This window comes from Mustela lutreola, chromosome 7 (genome assembly GCF_030435805.1).
Source record: "Mustela lutreola isolate mMusLut2 chromosome 7, mMusLut2.pri, whole genome shotgun sequence".
Lineage (NCBI taxonomy): Eukaryota > Metazoa > Chordata > Mammalia > Carnivora > Mustelidae > Mustela > Mustela lutreola.
Window position 1 is genome coordinate 76,725,801 of NC_081296.1, and position 15,378 is coordinate 76,741,178.

A 15,378-nucleotide genomic window follows, 5' to 3' on the forward strand; every position below is an offset into this window, starting at 1 on the left:
AACAAGTTGAGATCATGAGGTCCCTATAAGCTTCATGGTTCAATAGTAAAATTATCAAGTGGGCCACTATAATTACTAAAAGTAAAATAAAAACTAAAATAAGCCATAGGAGTCACTATGTTTTGAAAAAACAAGACTACATAGATCTAAAGTGACACAAAGCTTTCAGTGTAAAAGCTCATGCGAGAATGCACACAGATATCACAAATCCACGATGTCATATGTGCAAGTCATAGCCTATCCCAATAGTCCTTTCTTTCACAATTAATCATATTATGATTGTAATTGTCTACAAACTGTAATTGTCTACTAAAGAGTTCTTTTCACTGCAAGGTTTCAAGAAAGACTGCAACTTAATATTTGAGTCATTGCATACATTATACAAATGGTTCTATGCATGGTAACCTTATAAATTTCAGTGGGAATACTTACCTGAGTAACTCTTATCTCTGTTTTCATCAAGCTCTGTGCTGGTGGTGGCCACTGTATCAGCCAAAGCCACGAGGAACATCTGCTCCAAACGGGTAAGGCCTGGTAGACTCGAGTGCATAAGGTGACTTGAAAGTACCCTAGCGTGTTCCTGGCCAAAGTAAGCAGGTCCATACTGAGAAAGATTTATTACTTTCGATTTGTTTTCTCTCTGTTCTGGCTCTAAATCTATATCATCTGTGGTTATATCCTGGATTTGGAACAGCTCTGAATACTGATCTTCTGGTTCACTTTTGGTATGATCTTCAAAGCTCTGGGGTATTTTCGTACTCTCTTCTGAAATTCTGTAGGTTGTATCCTGATCCGCAGCAAGCAGTGCATATAATGGTAGTGGAGGAATAGAATCTATTTCGGTATAATCTCGAGTGCCATCCTTTCCTATGGTGACCGTATCCTTCGCTGTACTGCCACTTACACTAATGGTTCGGGAAAGATGTCGCTTAGTCCCTTCTCCAGCATCAGCATCTCTAACTATCGCAACTTCACCTGCAATGCATTTCACTAAATGAGAGAGAATAGCTTTAGCCCTTCGAACTTTCCCTAAATCCATCAATTCTAACAGCTGAGTTGGATGATACTGAGGGAGAGTAGGGGAAAGTACATGTGCAGCCTCAAATAAGCCGCCATCCTGAACCACAGTTGGTGAACAAAACACATCATCAGCAATAGCTGTGCCTTCAACAATACTTTTTCTTGACAACATATTAGATTTAAAGGCAGAATGATCTTGTATTGCTGTCTCTTCTGCATCAGGACTATCAGCTTCAATGTCTCCAAATTTGACCGCGTGCTTCCACTGTGCATACACATGCATTTCACAATCCATGCCCACCACCAATATCCCGTCTCTCACCCAGGAGAGAGAAACAGGCAGCGAAGGTGTACCATCCACAGAGGACACCAAGTCTATAGATCGAAGAAGAACCCATCTTGACCTAACTCCTTGCTTGATACTACCACCTAGTGGTAAAGTAATGACAGCCACTCCATCCTTACTATTGATTTGCTCAGTCACAATTCCTGAGAGTCGTCCATACATGAAGATATTAGCACCAACCCCCACTGTGAGAATGTGGGAGCCATCTTCTTTTGAAACCCAGTCCAAATGTACTAAATGTTTGATATTTGGAATAAGGTATCTATCCTTGCTCAAAAGCGCATCTGATTTGCTGTACACAAACAGATTACTGTCAACACTGACCCTCGAATCAAGTACACTGCCAACCTTGACCAAATCATCAAGATGAATTGTTTGCTCTAAAACCCATTCTGATCCTCCCGTAGATTCACATTCAAAGATGCAAACATGCATGGAAAATTCTTTAGAAACAAAACCATTGTGGTGGACAGGTTGTTTGTAAGCCACGGCAAGGCGGCCTGTGTATGAACAGCTAACAGCAACTGGTCTTCCCACAATGCTCACTGTACTGCTGTTATCTTCTCCTTCATCATTCATCAAGGGCCATCTCCTCCAATGGTAAGTTTCCTTCTCATCGCTTTGGCACTGCAGGTTGGTTTCCATACTACACTTCCAGAAGCGTACTTTATTGTCAGAACAAGTTGTAACCACTAAATAAGGGGCAAGGCACACCGGATAAATCGAAGAAGAACTCAGATGGCCTTAAAAAAGAAAAAGCAGATAGTCATGATAACAACCACAAAATAAAATGCTAACAATTAAGTTTTATAATGTGATTAAATCCAAAGCCACTATAAGCTTCTTTATTATAATTCTGCAAACCCCCCTTAGCTACTGCTTTACACTAAGCATCCATTGGCCAAGATATTATCTATACAAGCTTTGAAGAGCCCATTGGTGGAATCAAAATATGCAGTAATAATCACTTAACTGGTTTTTAGGTGATTAATAATGTTTAAATAAGGTGACTATTCCATAAAATAAAACTCAAACACAATAAAACAAGGCAACCGGTTATCCCTAAATCTATTACCTGTTGTAACTTACATATATATGTCTTCACCACATGCCTCACTGGACTTTCAGTCTCCACTTGTCATGACTTTCATCAGAGATGCTTAAGTCTTCACTATAGTTTCCCATTCAAATTCCCCTAACCTGCACCTGAATAATCCAGACCCTAAATCTGCCCCTACCATCAAAATGTTTTCAGAGAGATAAACAGACTACTAGGTCTCACCATTATAAATAAGGGTAATTCAAATCCTCCTATTTATTCTTGATTGCCAAAGACCACTCATCAACCATCAACTATAACTCATCCACTGTCAACTATAACATGAGGAGTAACAGCGATTACGACTGGGGTCAGAAGACCTGGATTCAGGTTCTAGTCCATCAATAACTCCGCAACACTGGGAAAGCCACTTCCACATCTGAACATTTTCCATCTAAATATTAGGGACCATGTTACTACTTCCCTTGGAGTGTTACTGTCAAGTAACGTATGTACAAAGCCTCTGCAAAATATAATTTATTATATTACCAATTCTGATAAACCTGGGTATATCCCAAACTTTCCAAATACTTTGAAAGACTAAAAACTCGCCCAGATCTGCACCTGCCACAAAAGCCCTGAGTAAACCATTAATGTGATCTTTCCAACTCTGAGTTCAAACCTATCTTGTGGGTGAATAAAAGAAGCCTCATACTGAAAATCATTTACCAGTCTTGAACCTCAAATTTCATTTCCCAAAAATACTACTCCAGGAATTCTTTAATTATAGTTCTATAAGTGACAGATCATTTTAAATAAACCTGCCCTCCCAACGATCTTATCTGCCTTGTTAAACTCAGTACCATTCAGGCAACTCAAACTATAATCTTGTATCTTACGTATTTTCCCCACAGTACCTGCCAACTCCTGCTCAAACATATTTAGTAAAGGTAATATGTGATTAGTACAAAGTGGATGAACTGCCTCAACTTAAAAAAAACTTCAGTGATTTGCCGATGAACATATCTGTTCTTTGCAATTGTACTGCCATATTATATTATTGCTATTTATAAGAAATCATAGTGCAGGCAAGAAACTTCACATTAAAACATATCATTTTCTGTCAGGCTGATTACATTTATCATAGGAAACTTTCCAATAAAGACATGTTTCTAAACAGGTACATCATTACTAGAAAATTACAATTGTCCACATAACACATATTTCAGGAGGGTTGGTCCATTTTACCCACTGAAGGGCACTCTGAGCTACAACTGCCCACTCTTCAAGCTACCTTACCTGCGGAAGGTGTTGCTCTTATTACTTCAACTCCTTCTGGGAGATCAAGAGGTTGGCTGTAGACCAGTCTAGAACTCAGAATAAGTTTGCTAGCAGTTTGTAGATTGGCAATTGAGGCAGAGTGTGGCATGGGGCTCACACTAGGAGAGGTTTCTGGAGAAGAGTCTACATTCTTCTGTCCAGGGACTGAAAGTAGACTCTCTGATGAAAAGCCTTCTGAAGGTTTAGCTTTGAAGATAAATTATGAAATATATTACAACCATCTCTATATATGTTAGCTAGAATATACCTTGTCATCATTAAGAAACATAGTTTAAAGTACGTTGGAGACAAGGTCAATTTTCAGACTTGCTGAGTTACCTGACAGATTTTCCCCCCCTTTTATTCTTATCATCACCAACTCCATCAAAGACACTTAAGTGCAACATGTAAAAACTAGAAAAAAAAATCTCAAGTTATTTCCTCCAATGTTTTCAACCTTTAAAAAGCATCAAAAGCTTGGAGTGCCTGGGTTGCTCAGTTGATCAAGCATCTGACTCTTGGTTTCAGCTCAGGTCATTTCATGGGTCAGGGGATAAAGCCACTGGTCAGGCTCCACACTCAGTGGGGAGTCAGCCCCCCAACACCCCATCCCCTACTCCTGCACTAGCACAAAAGTGTGCATTCTCTCTCTCTAAAATAAATAAATGCATCTTTATAAAGTACCAAAAGCTTGAGGAGAAACTTGTTACCATGCAGATTCCTGGGCCTCCACCACAGGAAGACTGATTCAGTTGTTTTGGGGTAGACCCCAGAAATCTGCATTAATAAATCACCCAGGTGTTTCTGAAACAGAGCATTATGAATCAAACTTTGAGGAACAGCAAGGTATTACCTCATGTTGTAGAAGAAAGAATTTAAGTTACCTCACGTCATAAATGAAAGAATTTAAGTTTAGAGAGCTTACTGATTTTCCTACAGTCATTTAACTAGCTAGTGGCAAGGAAGACACTAAAATACCAGCCTCCTGACTACCAAGCCCTTCAACAAGATGATTTCAAAAACCAATATAGAAAAATAAAAGTTCTAAACAAATTTAATATGGTGTTAGCTGACTGGCTTGCAGCCCACTGATAGATATCCGAAACACACAGATCATGACCTTCCTCAAGGAACTCAAGGCCACCTTAATGCCCTCATGCTTATGTTTTATTTAAAGACTAAAAGTAACCTTAACAGCAGTGATCCCCCCAATGTCCTAAAACCCTTGCTTCAAAATTCCTTAATACCTCAGAAATGTACTTTATCTCTATCACTCCTCCCTCCACAAACTCAGAAGTATATAATCAGTCAACCTTCACAACCCCAGGGCAGTGCTTTCTGCCCATGGGTCCTTTCCTCATGTTATAATAAAATCACCTTTTGTACCACAAAAAAAGGGGGTGGGTATGGATATCGATCTGATCTTCCCAAGAGTTCCAGCTTTCACATAAGAGTGGAATATAAATCTCTAAGCAGATTCAGTTATCTGTGCTTCTGCTACATGTGAGGGACATTTTGAATTACATTTATATTTGTGGGCCCATCTCCCCCACATTAGACTACGAATTTATGAAGGGCAAGGATGGTGCTTGCTTTATATATCTCAAGAAGCATCAGAATAGTAAGAGATATTGAGTAAATCCCCTGTTGCTCCTGGTGGATGTTAAATATATCAATCTATTTTATGTAAACATTTTCCACAAAATGGAACGGGACTACAAACTTCCATGAGTACTCAGCAGAAAGAAGTACTACTCCTGGCCTCCTCAGTCAAGGCACTTCACAATCTCTGGCTATTTTCTCATCTGCAAAATAAGGTCAAGCTGTATTACTTCTCTTCCTGTAAACCAAGCACTTTCCTAATGTATTATTCTCATGCTAAGAAAGAAAATAAGAGCAGGGGAAAAAAGCAAAGGCCTTAGAGACAGAAAAACCTGATACGAAACTTGGTCCTATGACAAACTGGGTGTGGGACTTGATCAAGTTACTTAATATTATTACATTAGTAAACTGGGGATAATGTCGGTCTCACATGTTTAAAGCACTTATCTCAGTGCCTGGTCGCTTAGAAGTAGTCAATATGTTACTTTCCCATCTAAATTTAAGTCTATCATTTGATTCTCAGCCCCGATTTTCAACATACTGATAAATTCAAGTATTAGCTGTGAATGACAGCATACACTATACTAAATCTGCTGTGAATGTTAGAACCAAAAGACAGATGCTTTCATAGCTGAAGAGGACGTATTATTTGTTTGCTTCTACTGTCAGATTGTTCGTAGCCTTTTACTGCTAACAGAAACAGAGTAAGCAAGAAGCTCTACACTAAACCTGGATTTAGGGGAATATCAGTGGGAAACTTCCCTCATACGCAGTAGGGACAAAAGGTATCACAATCTTCCTGTCCTACCACAAGGATCTGTTACTACCTCCATTAATCTCTTCAGGACCTTTCCTGGCTTTGTGTCCAGCCCTAGAAAATACTATATTCTCTGGTGAGTTAAAAATTCTCTTCTTGACAAGCTGGTTTTAGATCACTCTACTCTCACATTTTTGTGAAACAGCATGTAACACCAAGAATGAACTTAAGTCTTTGAAAGAACTTTTGGATTCCCACTGCCTCAAGAAAATTAGGCTCACACAGGATGTGCGATGAGAGCTGGGTGTTATACACAACTAATGAATCACTGAATACTACATCAAAATCCAATGATGTACTATATGTTGGCTAATAGAACATGATTTTAAAAAAAGAAGAAGATTAGGCTCAAATGGGCACAGGTAAAAGTTCTATCAAATCATTTGGCTTTTCTAACCTGAGTTCATGGCCCAGTTAGAACTGCTGTTTACAGAGTTACATGATAATGTAAATTACAAAGGGAATAAAAAATATTAGTTAACTGTATTAAATGTTTAATGTGTATAAAATCAGTTAAATTATATAACCACCAGTAAAGAATAAAATCTTTCAAAAACTTAAATATTTTAAGTTAAAACCAGATTCAGGTTCATAAGGCTGTGTTAATTCATTTTAACAATTATCTCTCAGAAAGTAAATGTCAGTTCTAAAAAGAAGGATCCAAGTTCAACTTCTTTCCTTCATACTACAGATTTTCTAATTTGCTAGGAAATCAGTATAAATGTATACAGCAAAAATATGGCTAATATAACTTATAACTGTTAGATTTAATATTCTACAAAATCAGTTTGGGGTGCTTGGATGGTTCAGTGGGTTAAAGCCTCTGCCTTCGGCTCGGATCATGATCCTGGGGTCCTGGAATTGAGTTCCGCATCGGGTTCTCCGCTCGGCAAGGAGCCTGCTTCCTCCTCTCTCTCTGCCTGCCTCTCTGCCTACTTGTGATCTCTGTCTGTCAAATAAATAAATAAAATCTTTAAAAAAAAGAAACAGTTTGACCAATGAGCTTTATATGCTTAATCATATTTTTATAAATAGTAAATATGCTTTTCTTAGTGATTTTTAAAAATTTTATCTAAATTCAATTAGCCATCATTAGTTTTTGGTGTAGTGTTCAAAGATTCATTAGTTGCATATAACAACCAGTGCTCATCACATCATGTGCTCTCCTTAATGCCCATCCCCCAGTTACCCCATCCCCCTACCTACTTCCCTTTTCACAGCCCTGTTTGTTTCCCAGAATCAAGAGTCTCTCCTGGTTTGTCTCCCTCTCTGCTTTCTTCCCATTCATTTTTCCTCCCTTCCCCTAAGATGCTGTCTTGTTCTCAAATTCCTCATATCAGTGAGATCATATAATAATTGTCTTTCTCTGACTGACTTATTTCACTTAGCATAATACCCTCTAGTTCTATCCATGTGGATGTAAGGATTCTAAAGTACATTATGTCAGATGAAAGTGTGTATTCATCCACAGAAAAGAACCATATTAATTCTATGTGGAAAACAGATTTATAGAGACATAGTGCCTAGAACAGTCATAATAAGGATTCAATAAATATTAATTGAACAAATAAATGGATCAGACTTTTAAAAAATGTATCTAATGTGCTTGCACAATGGTTTGGTTTTAGATTAACCTGTTTCATCAATTATTTATGATTCTGTAATTAAAAGCTTGGCATATCCATTCTTCAATCCAGCAACTCAATTTATAGTTCACTGGATCTTCATTTTAAAAAATTAACCAACCTAAAACAGATTCAGTAAAATGAATTTATTTCATAACATCTCAGCATAAAATTATAATTACTTACCTAAGCATGCTTGTACGGATTTAAGATGAAGGTGCCACATATGGAGAATAGAGTAATTATTGCTGTTCTTCTCAATTACTACTAGAAAGAACTTTTCTGAAAATGGTGGTGGACGATATCCTATTGTTCAAAAGAAAAATATATTTAAGGTATAGTTCTACCGGGTGAAAAGAAAGACACTTTCAAAAAACTTCTCTTGATATGTATGCAAGTTGGGAGGAAGAGGGAAAAATAGATATTTAGGAGTTTTATGTAATTTTTGTGCCAAAAATTAGGTAGCTATCAAAGACTAATGGGACTGGGACACCTGGGTGGCTCAGTCAGTTAAGCTTCTACCTTCAGCTTGGGTCATGATCCCAGGGTCCCACATCAGGCTCCCTGTTAAGGGAGAACCTACTTCTCCCTTTGCCTGCTCTGCCCATTCTGCCTGCAGCTCTGCTTCTGCTCTTTCTCTCTGACAAAAAAATAAAACCTTAAAAAAAAAAAAAAATCTAATGGGACTATGTCAAAAGTACACAAAAACCAACATGAAGGTATACCTATTGGTCAAAGATGAGGAACCTTCATACTGTTTTCCACAGTGCCTGTGCCAGTTTACATTCCCATCAACAGTGCAGGGGTTTCTTTTTCTCCACATCCTTGTCAACACTTGTTATTTCTCATGTTTTGTTTTGTTTTTTAATTTTAGTCATTTTGACAGATGTGAGGTGATATATCATTATGGTTTCTATTTGAATTTCCCTGATGAATGATGTTGAGCAAAAACTTTCTTTGAAAATGAAAACCCATTAGAAGAAGAATCAATGAAACAAGATGGGATTGGGAGGGAGACAAACCATAAGTGACTCTTAATCTCACAAAACAAACTGAGGGTTGCTGGGGGGAGGGGGGTTGGGAGAAGGGGGTGGGATTATGGACACTGGGGAGGGTGTGTGCTTTGGTGAGTGCTGTGAAGTGTATAAACCTGGTGATTCACAGACCTGTACCCCTGGGGATAAAAATATATGTTTATAAAAAATAAAAAATTTAAAAAAAAAATGAAAACCCATAATAACAACTCATTGGAAAGGATCACTGCTAGAGCTCTCATTGTGGTTTCTGAATACCATACCCCATTAAAAAGAATAGTCTGGAATGATAACTCCATTCTTGCAAAGGATATCTACACAACATGAGCCTAGGAGAACTTACAGTGCTAAAAAAAAGCAAAATAGTAATAATAATAATAAGGCTGCGTCAGAAGGACTCAGAACCAACTTGAAAGGGTCCTCACTAGTCTCACAAAGGACAACATGAGCACTATAAAGAACAACGACTGAAACTGACTGAAATATCCTAAGTACATAAAAACCCATAAGTGATGAGTACCTCTCTATATCTATCCTATTCTTCAATAAAAAGTTTTTTTTAATGGATTCATAATGGTAGTCAAAAGAAAAAGAAAGTTAAGCAACAACAATAATAAATTCATCAGTAATCCCTGGTGATAACTTGGGCACAAACACCCTCTTCTGAAATTGGTAATTAAATGGAAAAAACTAAACACTTACCCTCCCTTTCCTAAAAATAACTCTTTATTTCTAAGTAAACAAGTAGCTCTAGTTGATAAGGGAAAACTCTTCTTTACAAATACTTTCCAGCTAATAAGTAAATGAGAACTGATAAAGTTAGGAAATCATAATTTTGCAATCTTTAATGAAATAATGGGTCCAAAACCAACATTAATTGAAGAAACCATGATTGCTTCATGTGGTAGATTGCAGCAAACATTACACTGGAACCACCACCTGAATCTTCTGGATCTTAGCATCACTAAAAACAAGGCATCCTAAGTGATGTTCTTTCTTATGTCCTTCTATGAAGGACATAGCATCACCTAGGAAATTGAACCTGGATCTAATTAAATCTACATAGGTAATCTGCTGTTAGAAGAAAGGGTGAATGACACCAGAAGTAACTAGTTAGGCAAATTATTATAAAATAGCTTTCTCTAAAATAAGCGGCATAATGAGAGTATAAATGGGTAGTCACTTCAAATTAAAAGATACTTCTAAACAATAAAATACGATGTATAAACTTTGGAAACAAATCCAAACAACTGAAAATCAAATAACTTTTGACATTTTGAGACAACTGAATAAAGTAAATATGTTCTATTATACAATTCTGAGGAATTTTGTTATTGATCAATGTGATAATATACTCATTTAAGAAAGTCATATTTAGAAATGCATGTGGAAGTACACAGGAGTGAAACAACATGATGGCTGCGTTTGTTTGATAATATTTCAGGAAGAGGCACCTAGTGGCTCAGTCAGTTAAGCAGCTGACTCTTGATTTTGGCTCAGGCTACAGTGTTGGGGTCATAGAATCAAGCCCTGCATCAGGTTCCACGCTTAGCAGGGAGTACTTTCAGGACTTTCTCTCTCCCTCTGCTCCTCCCCACCTAGTGATCTCTCTCTCTCAAATAAATAAATAAATCTTTTAAAAAAAATTTTCAGGGAAAAAGAAAATGGGATAAAGCAAGTAAAACAAAATCTTAAAATCTTTAAAGATTTTATTTACTTATTTGACAGAGACACACAGCAAGAGAGGGAACATAGGCAGGGGGAGTGGGAGAGGGAGAAGCAGGCTTCCCACCAAGCAGAGAACCTGATGCAGGGCTTGATCCCAGGATCCTGGGATCATGACCTGAGCTGAAGCAGACACTTAGTGACTGAGCCACCCAGGCACCCCCAAATCTTAAAATCTTTAAACTATACACTCTACTTTTGTTTGTAATTAGCATTTTTCTTAATTAAAAGAGAAATTAGAAGGGTGTCTGGTAGACCATGAGACTCTTGACTTCAGTGTCATGAGTTCAAGCCCCATGCTGGTCATGGAGCCTATTTAAAATAAAAAAGCTGGGGTGCCTGGGTGGCTCAGTGGGTTAAGCTGCTCAGGTCATGATCTCGGGGTCCTGGGATCGAGTCCCATATTGGGCTCTCTGCTCAGCAGGGAGCCTGCTTCCTTCTCTCTCCCTCTCTGCCTGCCTCTCTGTCTGCTTGTGATCTCTCTCTGTCAAATAAATAAATAAAATCTTTTTAAAAAAAATGAAGAAGATTTTTTAAATTTAAAAAAATTAAAAGAGAAATTAGTTTTTAATTAAAACTCAGAAAGTACAAAATAAGGCAGGAGCAAGGAAGAAAGAACATTTACCTATCAAGTCCTTTAAGAAAGTAACTATAAACTCAAGAAGAATGTCAAAGAAACTGCACAAAATCTAAAGAAAAACCAAGAAAGGCATTAGGAAATCTTTTTTGGTCTAATTTTGGTCTAATTTTGCGATTACATAAAGAAATTTCAAAAGAAGGATATAAAAGAGTATTTTTAAATGTAAGTCTTTCAATTAAAAATATTATAGTATTTTTAGTATAGTACATATTATAGTATTATACTATAGTATAATACAGTAAAAATATCATAGTACTATATATATAGTATTCTATATATATATATAGAATTATATATTTTTACAAGCATTGTTTCTAGTAGGTATTCTTGTTATAAGTAGAATGATAAACAGTACCTAGCAAATAGAAAAGTTCTACCCAAATAAAAGTAAAATATTATGGAAAAACACATTTTAAATATATAAAGCAGTACTTTTATACTCTGATAGTAAAATAAAACCATGTGACAACTGAATAACTTATCAAGAAGAAAAGTATTAATATAGAAGATGCAGGAAAGGAAAAAATTACTAGTGACTGGTGAAGAAATGTCAGAGAAGAATTCATTCTTATGAAAAGGCAATTACCTACAAAATTTGGTAGAAATATTGTTCATAAATGACAATACAATACAATAAATGACAAAAATATAATATAATATAAAATATATAATAATATAATATACTATTATATATAATAGTATATAATACAAGCTACATCAATAAAATTAATTATGTCTATTTAGATACTTTTGATCTATAATCAAATTAGATAAAATATCTGGAAACCTTCTGTAAACTAAAAACATGTTTATCATATAAAATGAATTCTTAATATAGAAGATGTCTTTCCTTCTTTCAAATAGAAAATATTCTATTTGTTCTATGTTGACATTTGTTCAACATTTGTTCTAGGTTGACTAAATTCAAATGAATAGGACTGTCTTATAATTACAAAGTTAGAACTTTTAAAAGGAACATTTTAAACTAAATAATGAAGTTTAAGCTAAACATCACATGGGGTCTATCTTGAAAGCTCTTATGAAGAACTACTTTATTTTGCACGAAAAAACTACATGTCACAGGGGAATACTGTGAGATGGTACCTTTAATTCAGTGTACCTGAGGTTCCTGATATACCATACAAAACAATGTCTTATATTGTATACTCATCAATGGTCTTTAGCAGTGTACTGAGGACTTCTAAAAACTTACACTTAGATTAATTGGTTTGCTTGAAATACCACAGAGAATTTACTACCAATCAAAGTAATTTAATTGCAGAACTGAACAATTAAAATTGTTTTTTTAGGGGCGCCTGGGTGGCTCAGGGGATTAAAGCCTCTGCCTTCAGCTCGGGTCATGGTCTCAGGGTCCTGGAATCGAGTCCTGCATCGGGCTCTCTGCTCAGCAGGGAGCCTGCTTCCCTCTCTCTCTCTCTGCCTGCCTCTCTGCCTACTTGTTATCTCTCTCTGTCAAATAAATAAATAAAATCTTTAAGAAAATTATTTTTTAAAACAAACTAGGATTCATAAGTAATATTTTCTTGACAACAGTCTTTGTCATTGGTGAAACTGGATGTAATATTCACCCACATGCTTTCTTCACATACAAACAAGCAATTTTTACAGAACTGTTGTTTTGTGCTAAAAATTATGAGTGATGACTTTTGATATAAAGATCCATATTCAATAACAATTTGGAGTTTGTTTTTAAGATTATAGTGTCAAACTCAACTTTTTTTTTTTTTTTTTTTTTTTTTAAATATTTTATTTATTTATTTGAGAGAGAGACAGTGAGAGAGAGCATGAGCGAGGAGAAGGTCAGAGAGAGAAGCAGACTCCCCATGGAGCTGGGAGCCTGATGCGGGACTCGATCCCAGGAATCCAGGATCATGACCTGAGCCGAAGGCAGTCGTCCAACCAACTGAGCCACCCAGGCGTCCCCAAACTCAACTTTTTAAAAAGTACCTTGTGATGGCTGAAAAAAAATTTCTGTTTCCTTTTTCTCCATATCTTCCTTATGTGGTTTGTATCCTATAATGAAGTCTTCTTGAAACACATGAAGCAACTGTGTATTTGAGCCACACTACAAATAGGAAAAAAATGAAGTTTCGTCTTTGAAATTCCCTGTCTTCCACCCACCACCTCCCCAAGAACACAAATGTAGAAGAAATAAATCTAACAATCTCTCTTCTTTATCAACTGACAAATTAGAAAGGAAAAAGCAACAGAAAAAATAAATCACCTGGGCAGAGAAAACTGCTTTCAGAGATGCTATAGCCAGTCAATAACAGAATTGAAGAGCTCTAATAAAAACAAATCAACATACTTGCTTCTCAAAACACACACACACACACACACACACACACACACACAAACACACCATAAGTGATCTACATCACTTTGAGCTCAAAAATATTAGGTCTCATGACTTGCTGGAGAAGGCTATGCTGACTATGTAATAAGGCAACTAGTATAGGATTCCCTTAGTTTTTCTAATTCCACTTGGGAACCAAAAATAGGAAAACCAGAAATATCCTCAAAGTATTCCCAGTCTATCTAGTGGGAATTGTGAGGGGCCCTATGACAGCCAGAGGGTAACACACCTCTAGATTAATGTATTCACATGTAAGTAACAAGGATTTCTAAACGGATGGAGGAGCCAACATCGTCAGCTGCTACTGATATGCTAGGTGAGTGTGTTTTTTTAACACAGAGAAAAAAAGTAAAAACAATACAAATGGCTACTTATAATCACAAAGGGAATGGAAATTCAAGAAAAAACTAAATCCAGACAAAATCTTTGGGTGGAAGTGTGTTAAGACAATTAGAAGCTGCCTCACAGATTTCAAGGAAGGGAGGCATGAATGGGTGGGCTAAATCTTATGGAATAAAGGAGGTCAACCTCCTTACAAACTACAGAAATGAAAGATCTATAATATTAGGTTGACCCACAGAATATATATGAAAGTTATATGGTATTTTTATGTCTCTCCACATAGAAACCAAAAATCTCTTCCCATGTAGAGAAAAAGGTCACCTCCCTAAAGGAAAAAATAAATGAGAAGGGAAGGGTGAGGTATTCATGGATATTGAAACCATACAGCACATTGGGCAAAAATCTAGAATGAGTTTTAGCCATTTATCGGTGCTTACAGTTCACCAGCCCTTATGTTAAAGATAGCCACTACTGGGGGGCGGGGGGAGGGGGAATCTTGAACAGCTATGAAGTGAAAAGCATGACACTAAGTAAGAGTGGCCTCTGTTAATATCCCATGGTGAAGAGAAGGAGCTAAAGTGGGAGAAGAGTTTAACACCCAGCCATTAAAAATGAAGACCTTTATGGGAATGAAGACAGTCCACTCTTCTGCCATATCCCTACGGAGGAGAATAAGGAAATCACAGATTAGGGATTTCCTTGGAGGCATTAGTAACGTGAATCTGGCAGCCATATTTCTGTTGCCAAGAGCTGACATTTCTCTACATTGGTGGAAATTATTACATTTTCCTCAACAGAAAGTACCAGGCACCATGGAAAAAAAATAATACAACTATATTTGTTTTTAAATATGGTTTGCTCAATTTCTTCATTTCCTTGTTTGAAAATATTGGTAACTTCCTCACCAAAACAATCTTTTTTCCTATTTGGAATGAATATATTAGTGCTATCCCTTAGTCCATCAACATGATCCTGAAGAAACAAGTATCTTGAGGTCTAGAAAGAGATTTATAAACTCACTGTAGGGAGAAGAGTTCTCCCTCTTTCCTGGGTAGTTGCCAAGGAAGAACAATGACTATACAAAAGACCTAGGATTAGAAAGTAAATGTATACTTTGATCTTACTTTTTATGGATATTGTAAAAACATCTAATATTCAGCCTAACAAGGCAACCAGTCTAAAGCTGAACTATCGTCTGAGTTGAAATGAGAAATAGTATAAAAAAAGAAACCACAACTCAAGCCCCCTACGTAGCTGTAATGTATTTTCCTTCACAGTTTTCCTGACTGAATCGAATGTCCTTTAAACAGGAAATAAGGCTACAGATACAATTTAGCTGGAGAATAATCCCTAAATCATTAGATTTTCACTGTGGAAATCAAGAGAAGCTGGCTGTATTTACAATTCTCAAATCAAGAGAAGCTGGCTGTATTTACAGTTCTCAAACTGGGAATACAATTATTCTGATCATGAAATATATGCACATAAAGC

At 36.6% G+C, this 15,378-nt stretch overlaps 1 protein-coding gene across 4 annotated transcripts in view; it reads right to left on the reverse strand.

Moving 5' to 3' along the window:
• Positions 1-15,378, reverse strand: part of DMXL2 (Dmx like 2) — a 156,779-nt gene that overhangs the window by 50,649 nt on the left and 90,752 nt on the right. For all 4 annotated transcript variants that reach the window (XM_059181546.1, XM_059181544.1, XM_059181545.1 and 1 more), the window contains exons 15-18: positions 13,137-13,254; positions 7,956-8,075; positions 3,705-3,932; positions 433-2,109 (exon numbers count right to left, since the gene is read on the reverse strand). In XM_059181546.1, coding sequence (XP_059037529.1) covers positions 433-2,109; positions 3,705-3,932; positions 7,956-8,075; positions 13,137-13,254 — 2,143 coding nt within the window. The remainder of the gene's footprint in view (positions 1-432; positions 2,110-3,704; positions 3,933-7,955; positions 8,076-13,136; positions 13,255-15,378) is intronic.